General features: G+C 41.2%; 1 protein-coding gene and 1 long non-coding RNA gene across 4 annotated transcripts in view; one reads left to right on the top strand and one right to left on the bottom strand.

Moving 5' to 3' along the window:
- Window positions 1-18,542, top strand: part of ACMSD (aminocarboxymuconate semialdehyde decarboxylase) — an 85,329-nt gene that overhangs the window by 30,977 nt on the left and 35,810 nt on the right. For all 3 annotated transcript variants that reach the window (XM_059394403.1, XM_059394402.1, XM_059394401.1), the window contains 4 exons: window positions 388-437; window positions 9,525-9,761; window positions 14,696-14,789; window positions 17,785-17,880. In XM_059394403.1, coding sequence (XP_059250386.1) covers window positions 388-437; window positions 9,525-9,761; window positions 14,696-14,789; window positions 17,785-17,880 — 477 coding nt within the window. The remainder of the gene's footprint in view (window positions 1-387; window positions 438-9,524; window positions 9,762-14,695; window positions 14,790-17,784; window positions 17,881-18,542) is intronic.
- The window catches only part of LOC132013933 (uncharacterized), a 153,944-nt gene that overhangs the window by 111,183 nt on the left and 24,219 nt on the right, over window positions 1-18,542 (bottom strand). The window lies entirely within an intron of this gene.

Genomic DNA, 18,542 nt, shown 5'->3' with positions numbered 1-18,542 from the left:
AAAAAAAAAGAAAGAAAAATAAATAAAAGGGAAGGTGGTTGTGAAGCGCTCTCATGACCTAAGATGAAAATCTCTGAAAGAACTGATGGAAAAATGTCTTCCTTAAATAAAACTTCACAGGGGGAGGAGGGTAGAAATATCCCTTTACAAATGGGGCCTCTTAGTTTTTTCTTGAATGAGCTTATATTTGGCCAGCATTTACTCTTCCCCCTAGACCTGGGACTGTGGGATAAGGGAGGCCTGGGACAGAGATTCTTTCAGGGGGATAGGGAAGAGATGCAGGGGAGGGGAGGGTGGGATGGAGACATGCTGGGCCCTGGCAAGTGCAGGAGGAATGCCTGGACTATTCTTCTCATCACCTTTGCCTTTCTTTGTGTCTGTGTCTAGGAGTGACTGTGCAAGCCCTTTCCACAGTTCCTGTCATGTTTAGTTACTGGGTAAGTGTGAAAACTCAAACTGTCTCATTGGTTGGTGAAGGTTCATGTTCAGCTCACTAGTGAGTGGACAGATGACTCAAGTCTTGACAGTATCCTCCCCCCCCCCAGCTCTCCTCCCCTTTAGAGATCACCAGGGACCCCCAGTTTTGCATATTGCAGTGTCCCCTCCCAGACATTCTTCCTAGTCATGTTCTTGCTCTAGACCCACACAGTCCAGAACAGTAGCCAGGAGCCACATGTCAACGTGTGACTCACATTACATTTCCACTGAACAGGGTACTTCTAGACTCGACCTGAATTCCTTCAGAACGTTCCTGTCTCATGATTCATTCCTGCAGTGACTTGCTCAGTCACTGACAAGCCAGTTTATTCTGAGATGATAATGACCAAAAAGTGAGAACAATAATAATGGCCTGATATGCTGGCTCTCTGAGGGAAATACACAATTCAAAAGGGGATTGCTGCACTTGGATGCCTCTCCCCAACAGATTAAATCTCTAGCACTGAGCTTCAGGAATGATCACAGGCTGTGGGAGGTCACAGCTGGGGATGCACTATGTATCTGCTCAAGCAAGTGAATATTCATTTGTGTGTGATTTAAGGAATAATGGAAATATCACCTGCTCACACGGACTTTCCCCACCCATGCTCATATTCCACTATTACTGCTTTAGTCTTTAGCTGTTCCTGTGATTAGACTCATTTTTTTTACTTTCTTTTATTTTTTATTTTTGAGAGAGAGAAAGAGAGTGCAAGGAGTGGGAAGGAGCAGGGGGAAAGGGAGAAAGAATCCCAAGCAGACTCCCCACTGAGCACAGAGGCCAAGGATGGCTCCATCTCATGATGTTGAGATCATGACCTGAGCTGAAATCAAGACTTGGGAGCTTAACAAACTGCATTACCCAGGCACCTCTAGACTCAATTGTTTTTTTTAATAAAAACCACTAAGACTTCAATATGTGCAAATTTATCAAAGTGTCTACTATTTTGACTGAACAGCTGGAATTTCTGGAGACTACCAAATGGCTGCCAGTGGAGGTGGGCTGAAGTTAAAAGGAAAGAAACAGTAAAGAAAGGAGAGTTAGGAGGGGCAAGATGGCAGAGAAGTAGGAGACCCGGTTTCAACCCATCCTGAAGTGAGCTAAATATCTACCAGAACACTCTGAACACCCAAGAAATCAGCCTGAGATGTAAGATTATACACTTCTGGATCTCTATGGGGGCAGGAAATCATCAGTGGAGAGGTAAAATGGAGGGGAATGCTCAGACTGATATCGAAGGATAAACAAAAGGGGGAATGAGCCACCAGAAGTGACTTACTGGAAAGTAATACCCCAGTATGAAATTACCCTGTGCTTGGGGACCAGCATTAACCTGGAGTCTGTTTAAAAGCACTCAAAAAGAGCAAAATTTCTTAAAGGGCAACTGTGGAATTGGGTGGCCATGGGCACAGTCCTAACCCATGGACCCAGGATGGCCAGTGCCTATGACCACCCATGCCAGAGAGAGTGCAGCACAGCCCCCAGTCCATGATCCCTGAGCCCCCAGCTTTCTGCTGCTTGTGCCACTGCTTGGCTGGGCACACTCCCACCCGCACGTGAGAGAGCCTGGTGTGGGCACCATCCAGCAGTCTCTAGATCTGCAGCCTTCCGCCACCTGCCTTTGGGAAGTTGCAGTGTTCAGCGGAGTTTGCAGAGGGGGAGTCTGTGTATTCTGGACAATGCAGGGGGGAGCAGACTGAGGCTTCTCTCTGAGACGAGGACTGTTTGTGGACAGTTTACTTTTTGCACTAGCGCTCCTGAAAGCCTGCAAAAAACTGCCCAAGAACAAAAACCTCAAGTACAAAAACCTAAAAAACCTAGTTTCCCCAGAGCCCAGCCCCTTGATAGGGGGCAGGGTGACTCAGCCAAGCAAGACCCACTGAAAAACAACACAGCATGCCCCTCCCCCAGAAGACAAGCTAAAAGAACAAGAGGACAATAACCACAGGGTCCCCATAAAACTGTAAAACCCCAATATCAGGGGAAAACAGTATATTAAGCCCTCAGTATTGCCTTCAAACCTGTATATTTCACAAATACAACTTTTCTTTTTAATTAGTTCTCATGGTTCATCTTATTTTTTTTAACCTACTCACCATTACAACTAGATATTTAATACAACATATTGCATAATAACTTTTTTTTGTTTTTACATAATAACTTTTTAACTTGAGCTTTTTTCATATATATACCTGGGGTTTTCTTTTTTTTTTTTTTCTACATATATATAGATATGAGCTTCAAGGTAATTCTTTTTCCCTATTTGATACTACCCCTATATATAAGATAGTTTTAATTTCCCTGTATCTCTGGGAAGTTGGGTCCTTTAACAAAGATAACAAGATATACCCAGGAAGTACTGAAATAACCTTCCTCACCCACATCAAGGGTTTATAACCACCTTCCCATCTTATTCTTCTGTCAGTGTTTCTGTGCATTTGTTTTTTGTTTTTGCACTGTATAAATTTATTCTTGGGGTTCATTTTGGGTGGGTTTTTCTTTTTCTTTTTTTTTTTCTTGTCTCTTACTTTTGTCAGTCTTCTTGTTTCTTCATTTTTGGTTTATGTACCTTATAAACTTTACTTTTGGAACTCATTTTGGCTGTTTTTTTTTTCCTTTTTCTCTTTCTTTTTTCCTTTTTTCTTTCTTTTTGGTGATGATTTCCCATTGTTCCAAAACTTTCCAAGGGACACCTTGACTGTATCATGGTTGATATATTCAGCTATACATCGCCTCAACCCCTCTCACAAAAATGACTAGGAAGAGGAACACCCAACAGAGGAAAAATTCAGAGACTTTGACCTCTGCCACAGAACTACTGGATATGGACATAAATAATACTTTGGAAATGGAATTCAGGGTAAAAATTGTCCAGGCAATGGCTAGGTTGGAGAAGACCATTAGTGGCGACATAGAATCTCTAAGGGGGAAGTGAGATCCAACCTAGAAGTTTAAAATGCTATCAAAGAGATCCAATCTAATCTAAATACTTTTAACAGCTAGGGTAACCAAGACAGAAGATCAGATTAGTGATCTAGAAGACAGAAGATAGAAAAGCAGGATCAGGAGGAGGCCTGGAACAAACAACTTAAAAGCCATGAAAACAGAATTAGGGAAATAAGTAACACAACAAAACATTCCAATGTCAGAATTATTGGGATCCCTGAGGGGATGGAGAAAGAGAAGACTAGAAGATATAGTTGAACAAATACTGGATGAAAATTTCCCTATTCTGGGGAATGGATCAAGTGTGTGTGTCCTAGAGATAGAGAGGACACCCCCCAAGATCAACGAGTCTAGAAAGACTCCAGACACTTAATTGTGAGATTCACAAATCATAAATTCAGACAGGAGGTCTTAAGGGCATCTGGGGGAAGAGATTCCTTATGTACAGAGGAAGAACCATCAGAATAACGTCAGATCTGTCCACAGAAACCTGGCAAGCCAGAAAAGACTGGCAAGACATATTCATGGCACTAAATGAGAAGAATATGCAGTCAAGAATACTTTATCCACCAAGGCTGACATCCAAAATGGAAGGAGAAATAAAGAGCTTCCACAACTGGCAAGGTCTAAAACATTATGTGACCACCAAGTCAGCAGTTTAAGAAATACTAAGGGGTGGTTCTATAAAAGAAGAAAGAACCCAAGAGTGACAGAATAGAAAGTTCCAGAAACAATGTATAGAAATAAGGACTTCACAGGCAACATGATGTCAATAAAAACTTATCTTTCAATAATCATTCTCAATGTGAACAGCATAAATGCTCCCATAAAAAGGCATAGGGTTGCAGTCTGGATAAAAGAATAGGACCCGTCCATATGCTGTCTCCAAGAGATACATTTTTGAACCTAAAGATACATCCAGACTGAAAGTGAAAGGATGGAGAACCATCTTTCATGGCAATGGGCCACAAAAGAAAGCTGGGGTAGTGATTCTCATATCAGATAAATTAGATTTTTAGCTAAAGACTATAGTCAGAGATACAGAAGGACATTACATCATTCTTTTTATTTATTTATTTATTTGACAGAGACACAGCAAGAGAGGGAACACAAGCAGGAGGGGTGAGAGAGGGAGAAGCAGGCCTCTCACAGAGCAGGGAACCCAATGTGGGGCTCGATCCCAGGACCCCGGGACCATGCCCTGAGCCGAAGGCAGATGCCCAACGACTGAGCCAAGAAGATCTAACAATTGTAAACATTTATACCCCCAATACGGGAGCAGTCAACTACATAAGACAACTGTTAAACAAAATAAACAGTCATATTGATATGAATTCATTAATTGTAGGGGATCTTAACATGCCACTCTCAGCAACAGACAGATCATCTAAGCAGAAAATCAACAAAGAAACAAGAGCTTTGATTGACACATTGGACCAGATGAACCTCATAGATATATACAGAACATTCCACCCTAAAGCAACAGAATAGTCATTCTTCTCGAGCACACACGGAACTTTTTCCAGAATAGACCACATACTGGGTCACAAATCAGGGCTCAACCAATACCAAAAGACTGAGATTATTCCCTGCATATTCTCAAACCACAATGCTTTGAAACTGGAACTCAATCACAAGAAGAAGTTTGGAAGAAATATAAACACTTGAAAGCTAAGACCACCCTGCTTAAGAATGTTTGGATCAACCAGTAAATCAAAGAACTTAAACAATTCATGGAAACCAACAAGAATGAAGACACTTTGGTCCAGAATCCTATGGTTATGGGAAAGGTGGTCCTAAGAGGGAAATAAATTGCCATCCAAACCTCACTCAAAAAAAAAACTGAAATATCCCGAATACACCAACTCTCTTTACACCGTAAAGATCTGGGAAATTAGCAACAAATTAAGCCAACCCATGCACAGGAAGGGATTAGTTAAGATTAGAGCAGAGATCAATGAGTTAGAAACTAGAGATACAGTAGAACACATCAACAAAACTAGAAGCTGGTTCTTTGAAAGAATTAATAAGATCAATAAACCACTGGCCAAACTAATCCAAAAGAAAAGAGAGAGGACCCAAATTAATAAAATTATGAATGAAAGGGGAGGGATCACAACTAACACCGAGGAAATAGAAACAATCATCAGAAATTATTATCAACAATTATATGCCAATAAGTTAAGCAACCTAGAAGAAATGGATACATTTCTAGAAACCTATAAACTACCAAGGCTGAAACAGGAAGAAATTGACAACCTGAATAGACCAATATCTAGTAACGAGGTTGAAGCAGTGATCAAAAACCTCCCAAAAAATAAGAGCCCAAGACCTGATGGATTCCCTGGGGAATTCTACCAAACATCCAAAGAAGAAATAATACCTATTCTCCTGAATCTGTTTCAAAAAATAGAAACAGAGGGAAATTTTCCAGACTTTATGACGCCATCATTACCTTGATCCCCAAACCAGGCAAAGACCCCAACAAAAAGGAGAATTTCAGACCAATATCCCTGATGAATATGGATGCCAGGGATCAATAAGATCCTAGTGAACAGGATCCAAGAGTACATTAAAAAGCTTATCTACCATGACCAGGTGGGATTTATCCCTGGGATGCAACGATGGTTCAACATTCATAAATCAATCAATGTGGTAGAACATCTCAATAAGAGAAGAGAGAAGAACCATGTGGTCCTCTCAATTGATGCAGAGAAAGAATTTGACAAAACACAGCATCCTGTTTCTGATTAAAATGTTTCAAGGTATAGGGATAGAGGGAACGTTCCTCAACTTCATCAACTCTATCTATGAAAAACTCACAGCGAATATCAATCCTCAATGGGAAAAAGCTGACAGCCTTCCCTTGAGATCAGGAACACAACAAGGATGTCCACTCTCAATACTCTTGTTCAACATAGTATTAGAAGTCCTAGCAACAGCAATCAGACAACAACGAGAAATAAAAGGTATTCAAATTGGCAATTTGAATTCAAATTGGCAATGAAAAAGTCAAACTCTCTTTCTTCGCAGATGGCATGATACTTTATATGGAAAACCCAAAAGACTTCACCCCCAAACTACTAGAACTCATACAACAATTCAGTAATGTGACAGGATACCAAATCAATGCACAGAGATCAGTTGCTTTCTTATACACTAGAAATGAAAATAGAGAAATGGAAATAGAGAATGATTCCATTTACTATAGCACCAAGAATCATAAGATACCTTGGAATAAACCTAACCAAAGAGGTAAAGGATCTGTACCTGAGGAACTACAGAACACTCATGAAAGAAATTGAAGAAGACACAAAAAGATGGAAAAGCAACCCATATTCACGGATTGGAAGAATAAACACTGTTAAAATGTCTGTACTGCCCAGAGCAATCTATATTTTCAATGCCATCCCGATCAAAATTCCACTGGCCTTCTTCAAAGTGTTGGAATAACAATCCTAAAATTTATATGGAAACTGAAAAGACCCTGAATGGTTAAGAAAATGTTGAAAAATGAAAACAAAGCTGGGGGCATCATGTTGCCTGATTTTAAGCTTTACTGCAAAGCTGTGATCACTGGGTCTCCTGGGTGGTTCAGTGGGTTAAAGCCTCTGCCTTCAACTCGGATCATGATCCCAGGGTCCTGGGATCGAGCCCTGCATCAGGCTCTCTGTGCAGCGGGGAGTCCGCTTCCCCCTCTCTCTCTCTGCCTGCCTCTCTGCCTACTTGTGATCTGTCTGTCAAATAAATAAATAAAATCTTTAAAAAAAAAAAAAGCTGTGATCACCAAGACAGTATAGTACTGGCCCAAAAACAGACACATAGACCAAAGGAACAGAACAGAAAGTCCATATATGGACCCTCAACTCTATGGTCAAATAATCTTTGACAGAGCAGGGAAAAATATCCAGTGGAAATAAGACAGTCTCTTCAATAAACGGTGCTAGGAAAATTGGACATCTATGCATAGAAGAATGAAACTTGACCATTCTCTCACATTATACACAAAGATAAACTCGAAAGGGATGAAAGACCTCAACGTGAGGCAGGAATCTATTTAAATCCTAGAGGAGAATATGGGCAGTAACCTCTTTGACATCGGTCACAGCAACTTCTTTCAAGACACGTCTCCAAAAACAAAGAAAACAAAAGCAAAAATGAACTTTGGGGACTTCGTCAAGATAAAAAAACTTCTGCACAGCAAAGGAAACAGTCAACAAAACAAAAAAGCAACCCACAGAATGGGAGAAGATACTCACAAATGACACTACAAAGGGTTGATATCCAAGATCTATAAAGAACTCCTCAAATTCAACACACACGAAACAGATAATCGTGTCAAAAAATGGGCAGAAGACATGAACAGACACTTCTCCAAAGAACACATACAAATGTTTAAGACACATGAAAAAATGTTCATCATCACTAGCCATCAGGGAAATTCAAATCAAAACCACATTGACATACCAGTTAGAATGGCCAAAATCAACAGGAAAGGAAAGAAGTGTTAGAAAGGATGTGGAGAATGGGGAACCCTCTTACACTGTTGGTGGGAATGCAAGTTGGTACAGCCACTTTGAAGAACAGTGTGGAGATTTTTTAAGAAATTAAAAATAGAACTAACATATGACTCTGCGATGGCACTACCAGGTATTTACCCCAAAGATACAGATGTAGTGAAAAGAAGGGCCACATGTAACCCAATGTTCATAGCAGCAATGTCCACAATTGCCAAACTGTGGAAAGAGTCGAGATGCCATTCAGCAGACGAATTGATAAAGAAGATGTAGTCCATATAAACAATGGAATATTACTCAGTCATCAGAAAAGATGAATACCCAAATTTTGAATCAACATGGACGGGACTAAAGGAGATTATGCTGAGTGAAATAAGTCAAGCAGAGAAAGTCAATTATCATATGGTTTCGTTTACTTGTGGAGCATAAGGAATAACATGGAGGACATTAGGAGAAGGAAAGGAAAAGAGAATTGGGGTAAACCAGAGGGGGAGATGACAGATGAGAGACTGTGGATTCTGAGAAACAAACTGAGGGTTATGGAGGGGAGGGAACTGGGGATGAGCCTGGTGTTGGGCAATAAGGAGGGATGGAGCACTAGGTGTGATGCACCTAGCACTAGTTGTGATGCATAAACAATGAATCTTGGAACATGTAAAATAAAATAAAATTAAAATTAAAATTAAATATCATATGATCTCCCTGATATGAGGAAGTGGTGATGCAACATGGGGGCTTAAGTGGGTAGGAGAAGAATAAATGAAACAAGATGGGATTGGGAGGGAGACAAACCATAAGTGACTCTTAATCTCACAAAACAAACTTAGGGTTGCTGGGGGGAGGGGGTTTGGGAGAAGGGGCTGGGATTATGGACATTGGGGAGGGTATGTGCTTTGGTGAGTGCTGTGAAGTGTGTAAACCTGGTGATTCACAGACCTGTACCCCTGGGGATAAAAATAAATGTTTATAAAAAATAAAAAATTAAAAAAAATTAAAATTAAAAAGAAGGGAGAGTTAGGGGAACAGAAAGAGAAGCTTTCTGTATCGATATTTTGCTAAGGTAACTCTTGAGTGTCGCAGCCAGCAGAAAGGACAGGGAGGAACACAGGGACAGGAGGGGTCCATAAACAGTCTGGCATCCCACGATGAGGCATGACAAGGAGGTGAGCTGCTGGTGATACCGGACACTCATTAGGCCCAGCCCCCTGTGTGCAGGAGCTGTAACACTCCACACCACCTTCCTGGCCCTCGGTGTATCCCTGGATGGGGAGGGTGTGGTCCACCCTCCTTCCAACTCTTCTATAGGATGACCGGCCCAGTAATTGTGTCCATCCCTTCTGATTATAACTTCCATTTTTCTAATTAATCAGCAATATACTAGCAGTTTTCTTTACTTTTGCAGTGATTGGCTTTTGGTCTCCTGCAGTCAGGGGCCATTTCAATCTGTGCCCCCCAGCTTGCTGAGGAGTAAAAGCAATGGATAGTGACACATGATTCAGCCCAGCCCAGGTGGTGTTGTTAGAGTAAATATCTAAAGAAGTAGGTTATGAATGATATGATCTTCCCTTACCTGTCTCCGCCAGGCCAAACCTCAGGACACTTTAGATCTGTGCCAGCTTTTAAACAATGACTTGGCTGCCACTGTTGCGAACCACCCCAAGAGGTTTGTGGGCCTGGGCACATTGCCCATGCAGGCCCCCGAGCTTGCTGTTAAGGAGATGGAGCGCTGCGTAAAGGAACTGGGCTTTCCCGGGGTCCAGATCGGCTCCCACATCAACGAGTGGGACCTGAACGCGCCGGAACTCTTCCCTGTCTATTCCGTGAGTACGCGGGGTTACCTCAGCCAGCATGCGGCGGGGCCAGGCACGGTGCTGGGTGCTGGAGAGCAGAATAGGAATATGTCACCTCCCTGGCAGGGGGGAAGAAAGATGCCTGATGACATGCTGCATATAGCAGGAAATACGGAAAGAGTTCTCCAAAAGGAGTGGGCCATACCACTAGAAGAGAGACAGGTGGAAATGCTTCACAGGCCAGCCCGGAGTTAGCCAGGGAAATCTCACTTCCTTTCCATCCCCCATGCTCTCTTTCTACCCTTTCATTTGGATGCTGAAATATTACCCTCATCACAGCCATAGTACAAAAGGCCATATTAGTGACATGCAAAAAAAAAAAAAAAAAAAGAATTTATTTTGCTTTCGAAAAAAAAATACTTATCTTTCAAAATCATGAAGTTGTTTTCCAGGTGCCTGAGTGGCTCAGTCAGTTAAACACCTGCCTGCTCAGGGCATGATCCCAGAGTCCTGGAATCCATTCCCCAACAGGCTTAAGCGGGGAGTCTGCCTTTCCCTCTCTCTCTCCATCTGCTTCTCCCCCAGCTCATCCTCTCTCTTGTTCTCTCTCTCAAATGCATAAATATAATCTTTTTAAAAAAATTATGAAGGGATTTTGAATAAATTCTGGAAAATACAGAAAAGCATAAAAAGGAAAACAAAAATAACTCATAATCCCACTACCCAAAGATAATCACTGTTATTATATATTCATTTTGTTTGCATGTTTCTGCATATATCTATATTTTAATGAAATCTGAATTCTATTATACATGTGATTTCATATCCTAATGAAGAATTTCTAATCTAAATGAAAATTCTCTTAATGCATGAATTTTAAATAACTGCCTAATGTTTCAATATATGGATATGTTTTAATTTATTTAACCAGTCCTCAATTAATATACTCTTTATGCCATATACTTTGAAAATGTATAATTAATACATGTAACAAAAACAATGCCATCAAAATATTTGGTGAAACTAGCTGGTGAGTATATGGAAGTTCATGGTACCATTGTTTACAACTTTCTACATTTGAAATTTTGTGTTATAAAGTATATTTTCAGGAATTCAGTGCCATTTTCATCTTCCAAGTATACAAATTAAGTGTCCATAGTCCCATGGTCCTCTCCAGTCCTCCTCTGCCCTTCTGTTCTTTCTGTAACTAAGCATGCTTTTCTTCATATCAGGAATCAAGATGCATAATTCTACATTCAATTGCATTTTTGTTTCTTTATTTCTAGAATGATAATAGTATTGCTTTCTATTATTTTCATTGTAAATGCAAAATCTTCAATAGTGAATTAAATAGATGTTGGTGGGGATGCCTGGGTGGCTCAGTCAGTTACACGTCTGCCTTCAGATCATGATCCTGAGATCTTGGGATCAAGTCCCACATCGGGCTCTCTGCTTAGGGGGAGATGCAGTCTCTCTTGGCCTGCCTTTCTGGCTGCTTGTGCTCTCTCTCTCTCTCTCACTGACAAATAATTAAACAAAATCTTTAAAAATAATTTTAGGGGCACCTGGGTGGCTCAGTGGGTTAAGCCTCTGCCTTCGGCTCAGGTCATGATCTCAGGGTCCTGGGCTCGAGCCCCATATTGGGCTCTTGGCTTGGCGGGGAGCCTGCTTCCCCTTTTCTCTCTGCCTGCCTCTTTGCCTACTTGTGATCTCTCTCTGTCAAATAAATAAATAAAATCTTAAAAGAAAAAAAATAACAATTTTAAAAAATAATAAATAAATAGATGTCGGTGTACTGCCCAGCACTATAACCACAGATCATTTATTTGTGTTTATTGAGCCCTGCCTACATGCAAAAATGTTTCCATGTTGAGCATCTGGGTGGCCCAGTTGGTTAAGCAACTGCCTTCGGCTCAGGTCAAGATCCTGGCATCCCAGGACTGAGTCCCACATCGGGCTCCCAGCTCAGCAGGGAGTCTACTTCTTCCTCTCCCCTTTCATGCTCTCTCTTACTCTCTCTCAAATAAATAAATAGAATCTTTTAAAAACAATGTTTCCATGTTCATATCTATGGACACTGCCCACCAGTTAGGGTGTTACCTGTTAAATTGCCTCCCAATAACCTGAAAGATTTAATGTTCCTCTAAATATTGAACTCCCTGAAGCTTATTGGCTGCAGGGACTGAGCTGAGGCAGTGAATGTTTTCTAGAAACTTTAATGGGCTTTGAAAGAGGATTTATTTACTTGTGCATCCAAGTTGTTTCAGCACAATGTGAGTAAGGCTTCAGCTGCAAGTCATTTTATTATTCACTGGGATTGGGTTTATGAATTACTAAAGAGCTCAAAAAGCAAGAGCGGTCAGTTGTGGTCCAAATGGATATTTTCATTTGTATGACTCACTCAACAAATCACTCATTCTAAATAGGCTGTTTTGGGGACTGCTGGTCTCTCAGGGAATTCAGGAGAGTATCCTGACCCCAGCAGATCTGTGATATCCTGGGGCTGGCAGCACATTCATTCAACTAGCAAGACTTGACAGCCTCACTAGTCTCTAGCTTGCATCAATAACATGGCTAAAACAAATGATAGGAGTTACCATGAACCAAGTTGGCTTTGTCATTTCAAGGGAGCCTGGACCTCCAACGTGTCTAGCCATCTCCTTTATTTCCTAGACCTCCCTCGTTAGTAAGTGAACCCAACCATACATGCTCAGGTCAGTTTTCAAGCACAAAAATGTCCTTAGTACAAATATGAGGCAGACAGACTGGCAGTGGCAGACTGCCTGCCTCTCCCATGTATCAGACACAAGACCTGAGTAATTTACCTAGCCTCTAACTGCCTTAGTGTCTTTCTCTGTAAAATAAGAGTAATAAAAATGCTCATCTCAGAAAATATTACGCTAAGTGAAACAAGTCAGAGACAAATAAATACCATATGATCTAAAAGAAAAATAAACAAAGACAGTGATATACCCAATGGACACAGAGAGCAAACCAGTGACTGCCAAGAGGATGGGCAAAATGGGTAAAACGGAGCAGGGGGGATACTTGGATTCCAGGTATGAAATATGTAAGTCACAAAGATGAACAGTCCAGCATAGGGAATAAAATCAATACTGTAATGGTGCTGTACGGTGACAGAGGGCAGCTTCCCTTGTGTAAGCACAGCATAAGGCAGAGTTGTCAAATCACCATGCTGTACACCTGAAAGTAATGAAACATTGTGTGTCAACTATATTTCAATTTTTAAAAGTGCTTATCTTATAAAGGATTAAACTAGTCAACAATTATAAAATTCTTATAACAGCTTTGGCATACAGTAAGTTCTTAATATGAGTTATCACAATTTTGAGAGTTTAGGTGACTTCTTTTTGGATTGTCTACATACAGAAGGGATCAAGAGTAATCACTAATTTGAATTGGAGAAAAGCACCATCACAGGTGCATAAATAACATTTTATCCTAATAAGGAGTCAAATCCCACTGAGATACCATGATTTTGTGCCTTTGTCAACCTCAACCCATCCCAAGAAGTTAACTCTGCCTATATCCATTATCAGAAACTAATTACCTCCTCTCCCTTCTTCCCCAGAACCTGATGAAATTAGAAGTCCATTCTCCAATCTACCCCTTGTCTGCCACTTCCAGAATCTCTTGTTCTCCAATAATTGCATCTCCATTTTTAAAATGCATATGTCCAGGGACAGCTGGATGCCTCAGTCAGTTAAGCACCAGGGTCTTGATTTTGGCTCAGGTCATGATCTTAGGGTTGTGAGATCAAGTCCTGCATTGGGCTCAATTGTCTCTCTCCTTCTGCCTTCCTCCACCCTCTCCACTGTTCCCCCACTCAGCCAACTAGCACACCTTTCTCTCTTCTTTAAAAAAATAAATGAAATTTAAAACTAAAAATAAATAAAAATGCTTATGTCCAGAACTCATATTACATCACCCTATTTAGCCCACATATTTATATGTAAAAGTAGAATGAATCCCTCCAGCACCTCAATATATTTAGGTAAGAAATGAGTTAAGGAAAATTGGTTTTGAATCTTGTTAAGCACTCAAACTCAATGCTCATTGAGGGAACTTTTTCAAATTAAATATTTTGTTGAATAAAAGTCATTCCATCCAGATAGGATTTCCAGTTCCCAGAAGGACCTGGAATGGGGTTGCCCATGACATTCATTGCAGTACCTGTGGGGCTGGAACTGAGAGCTCTTGACTTTCTAAAGTCATCTCATTCGCAACAGACTGTTCAGGGACTCAGCTGGGCTCCTGAGGCTTTGTGAGTACCTGTAGACCCCCAGAAACTCCCAGCCAGTGTTGGGCTCTGTGTGACCAATGGCTTGGGTCAGGCCAGCCTGCTCCAGTTCAGTCACGGCCTCTGGCCCCCACCTATCGCTTCTTCACTTTCACATCCTCAGGTTTCCAAGTGGGAGAAACAAGTAACACTCTAGCCCTGACTCAGTGTACAATCTGAACAGTCCTCCTAAAAGAATGGATCAAGTGGGAGAAACAAGTAACACTCTAGCCCTGACTCAGTGTACAATCTGAACAGTCCTCCTAAAAGAATGGATCAAGTAGGAACCAGCAGAGGAAGCTTCCCCTGCATTTAAGGCATGGGATCAGTCCTTGAGCATTTTGCTCTCAACTACAACACTTGAATACTGGATGTTTCCTGTGACTTGTTTTGCCAAAAATATATTAAATTCATTGACCTCCATGGTAAGTCCACCAACCCCCTTGTTAATTCTAAGAGGCCTTCTTATTTTCTAAGCAGGAGGAGAATTTCTCAATGCTTCTTTTATAGAGATTAAGAAACAATTTCAAAAATGTTTTAGCTTATTTATTCAAATCAATATAGACCCAGAGAAAAAGTCTCCCTAAAATAGTACCTTATATTTGCTGGTTCACCCAAATAACAGTCCTTCTCTCTCCCTCTCTCTCTCATTGCTTCTTTAAAGGTGGCTGAAAAGCTGAACTGCTCCCTATTTGTGCACCCCTGGGACATGCAGATGGATGGACGGATGGCCAAATACTGGCTCCCTTGGCTTGTAGGTTTGTATCAGCTTGGTTCTAAAAAAAGAGGATCAAGTTTTTTGTTTTTTCCAATTATTTCTGGAACCCTCCTATGTCAAAAAGAGAAAGTATGAATAATTAACAGGATTGCGAGTTACTGAGCTCTTGGATAAATGCTATATATATTACTTCAATATATACATATCCACATAAAACTCTATGAGGATGATATTATAATAACCGTTTTATAGGGAAGAAACCGAGTCTCTGAGTGGTTAAATAAGTTGTCCAAGTAACACAGTTAATAAGTGAAAATGGAATTTACACAAATCTGTCTGACTCCAAAGCTACCTCACTACACAGACTCCCAAAAAAGCTCCAAAAATAAGTAACCATGCCTGCGTAATAGAATTTTTTAAAGAGCCAACAAGCTCTTGGGCACCTGGTTGGCTCAGTCAGCTAAGTGTCTGCCTTCAGTCCAGTTCATGATCCCAGGGTCCTGGCACTGTGCCCCACACTGGGCTCTTTGCTCAGCGAAGAGGAGACTGCTTCTCCTCTCCTCCTGCTGCCACTCCCCCTGTTGCGTGTTCTCTCTCTCTCTCTCTCTCTGTGTGTGTCAAATAAAAAATAAAATCTTAAAAAAAAAAAAAAAAGAAGAGAAAAAGAGTATCCGCTCTTACAATGAGAACACTGGAGTTAACAAGTAGAAGGTCAACTCCCACCACCCTAGATTGTAGATGACCCAGGCTTTCAATTTTTCTGTTATCTGTTTCTTTCTGCTGCTCTTTGTTCCTGCTCTATCCATTCATGATTCCACATGAAGGTAAAGGAGAGGATAAGAGGAGAGACCTCTGCTTGGCCTATCCAATCTCCTTATTACCCCCTGATAACAGGAAATGGAGACAGGTGGCAATTCTGTGGTCACAGGTAAAAAGTGCGGCTCATCTACAAATCCAGTAGTGGGTTTCCCAGTTGAAAAAGGAGTGGATTTTCTTTAGGGAGGCCATTATTCCATTCTCTCTTCAGCCCAGTTAGTACAAGTAATGATAAAGTAACCAACATGAAGAACTAATGGAGCAGTATATTGGAAGTAAGAAAACTGAATTTTAGTTCCAGCTAGGCTCTAGTTCTCTGTATAACCTGTGGCAAATCACTTCACATTTTCAGGCCCATTTCTCATGTGTAAAGTGGGAGAGCTGGTCTTCACTATCTTTCTGCTCTGGCATTTTATGTCTCTCTGATTGTTTTTAGAGACCAATGTATTTAGTAAGGCAGCTTCCTACCCATCCTCCACCAAAATTTTCAGCAAGAATTAGCAGGAAGAGACAACCTAAAAGGCACCAATGCTGTCTAGTTCCAAAGAAAATCCATCCTAATTCAGACAACACTTTGACTAGTCCCACAAACTTATTTGTATTACAACTTCCCACATGAAAAACAGAAGAACATTTGCATAAAGAGACATTTCATCATTCATTTATGCAACACGTATATATTGATCCTTTCCAGCATGCCAGGCCCTGTACCAGGCAATGAGGACATTGACATGGACAAAACCTCTGCCTTCCTGAAGCCAATGCTCTGGTTAGAAGAAAGAGATGACAAACAGAGACACAGTTTATAAACAAACAAACAAAGGCTAATTTCAGAATTCTATTCTGGATACAAAAGTAGTCATCAGCCGATTGGAGGACTCCCAGTAAAGGAGGAACATGATGCAACTGACACTGTAAATATTCCACTTTGGTTCCTGTATAGAGAATGGATTATGTAACTGTGGTCCAAATAATTAATGGAGAGCAGAATCACAGGACCAAAAGGAAGTGATGCTGTCCATCCTCCTGCCTTCAGGAAGCTCTGCCCACAAACCACTCCCAGACAGATATGAATCTGTCATTCTTCCAGAATTCCTACAAGGCCAGGGAGTCAGACCATCTCTCTCCATAGAGCGATGACAGGCTTGGGGAAGGATGAGCATCTCGTAAATCCCATTTGGTAGTCAGAGAGTAAGTCTTCCCCTGAAGGTACAGGCTTACCTGTGGAGCCCCCAGAGATTTGTTGATCACAGTCTGAAACGCAGTTGCCTGGAAATGTAACCCAGACTAACTTTGTGGAGGTGAAGGCACCAGGCATGGAACAGATGCTTCTTCGAGGGGCACAAAGCACTTGAAACAACTCATCTATTTTTTTTTTTTTAAGATTTTATTTATTTATTTGTCAGAGAGAAAGAGAGCACAAGCAGGGGGGAGTGGCAAGCAGAGAGAGAAGCAGGTTCCTCAATGAGCAAGGAGCCTGATACAGGACTCAATCCCAGGACCCTGGGATCATGACCTGAGCCAAAGGCAGATGCTTAATTGACTGAGCCACCCAGTCCTCCCAAAATAACTCATTCTAATTCAGTTATTTTCGACCTCATCTCTAAGAAGCAGCAAAGATTTGGCAGGAATTATAATTTTAGTTAATATTTATTGAGAACTAAGTGGCAAGAACAAACACATTCTACAGCTGAAGCACAGGGAAGCAACTAATACTTGAGTTGAGCACCTCCAATGTGAAGTTCTGGCTAGAACCTTTCCCAACATCATCATTTTCAAGGCTCCACAATAGTCTTGCAAGATGGGCAGCAGGATCCCCATTTTAAGGTGAAGAAGCACAGGCTCAGGAACATTAAATAATTTGTCAAAGGACAGGAAACAAGAAATTAGAAGAGTTAGGCTTCAACCAGACACTGTACTCTTCTTGCTCCATCATATCCACACTGAAGTGGAAGAATCAGGACAAAAGCTAGGTCCTTTGGCTCCTTGACTCTCTTGTCCATTAGATGACTCCACAGGAGTCTAAGTGGCAAATAGGAAGCTTCTAATGGTCTGTTTGCCAAAGTAATGGCTTCTAGACAACCAACCCAAGCTGGGACAGAGGGACCTCACATTTCTCGGCATTGACAATCACAGCAAGCTGCCATTCCCCCAACCAAGAGAGCTTCTTCTTGCTTGAGATGACAAGCCTTACACCCTGTGGCTATTTCCTCTTTTAGGAATGCCAGCAGAGACCACCACTGCCATTTGCTCCATGATCATGGGAGGAGTGTTTGAGAAATTTCCTAAACTGAAAGTGTGTTTTGCACATGGAGGTAAGGCACTGTCTGTGTTACTCAGCTCAATCTACCATAACAAAATATCATAGATTCGGTGACTTAAACAATAGAACTTCATTTTCACACAGTTCTGGATGCTAGAAGTGCAAGAACAAAGTGCCTGCAGGATTAGTTTCTGGTGATTCCTATCTTCCTGGATTGTAGAGGTTTACTTTCTTACTATGCACATGACATGTCATTTTGGATGGGTAGAGAGATAATCCTAAGGAACAGGAGCTGATCTAAGGGAATCAGCCAGCCATGTGGAGTATCTGGGATTTCCCTGGTGTATATAATGGCTCTCTGGCGATACACACTCTGTGTTGAAGGCTGGGGAGGATCTCCTGTACAAGCAAATCTAATCCCAAATCTCACTGTCCCTCTCCTTTCTCCTATCAGGTTAAAGTTCCACCTTATAATTTCATTTAACCTTAAATTACCTCCTTAATTACCCTTGTCTCCAAATACAGTTAGATTGGGGGTTAGAGCTTCAACATTAAACACTTTAGAGAGACCCCATAATTCAGTCCATAACGTGCCTGCAGCCATCATTCTAGTCATAAAGTATATGATGGTTGGGAACTAAATTCCATTTTTGTGGACAAGGTTAGTTTGGTTGGCATAGTTTTTGTTTAATTTTGCTTTGTTTTGTTTTTGTT

This window comes from Mustela nigripes, chromosome 3 (assembly GCF_022355385.1).
Source record: "Mustela nigripes isolate SB6536 chromosome 3, MUSNIG.SB6536, whole genome shotgun sequence".
NCBI lineage: Eukaryota > Metazoa > Chordata > Mammalia > Carnivora > Mustelidae > Mustela > Mustela nigripes.
Note: the sequence above shows the minus strand (reverse complement) of the source record. Positions and strands in the feature narration are given on the sequence as shown.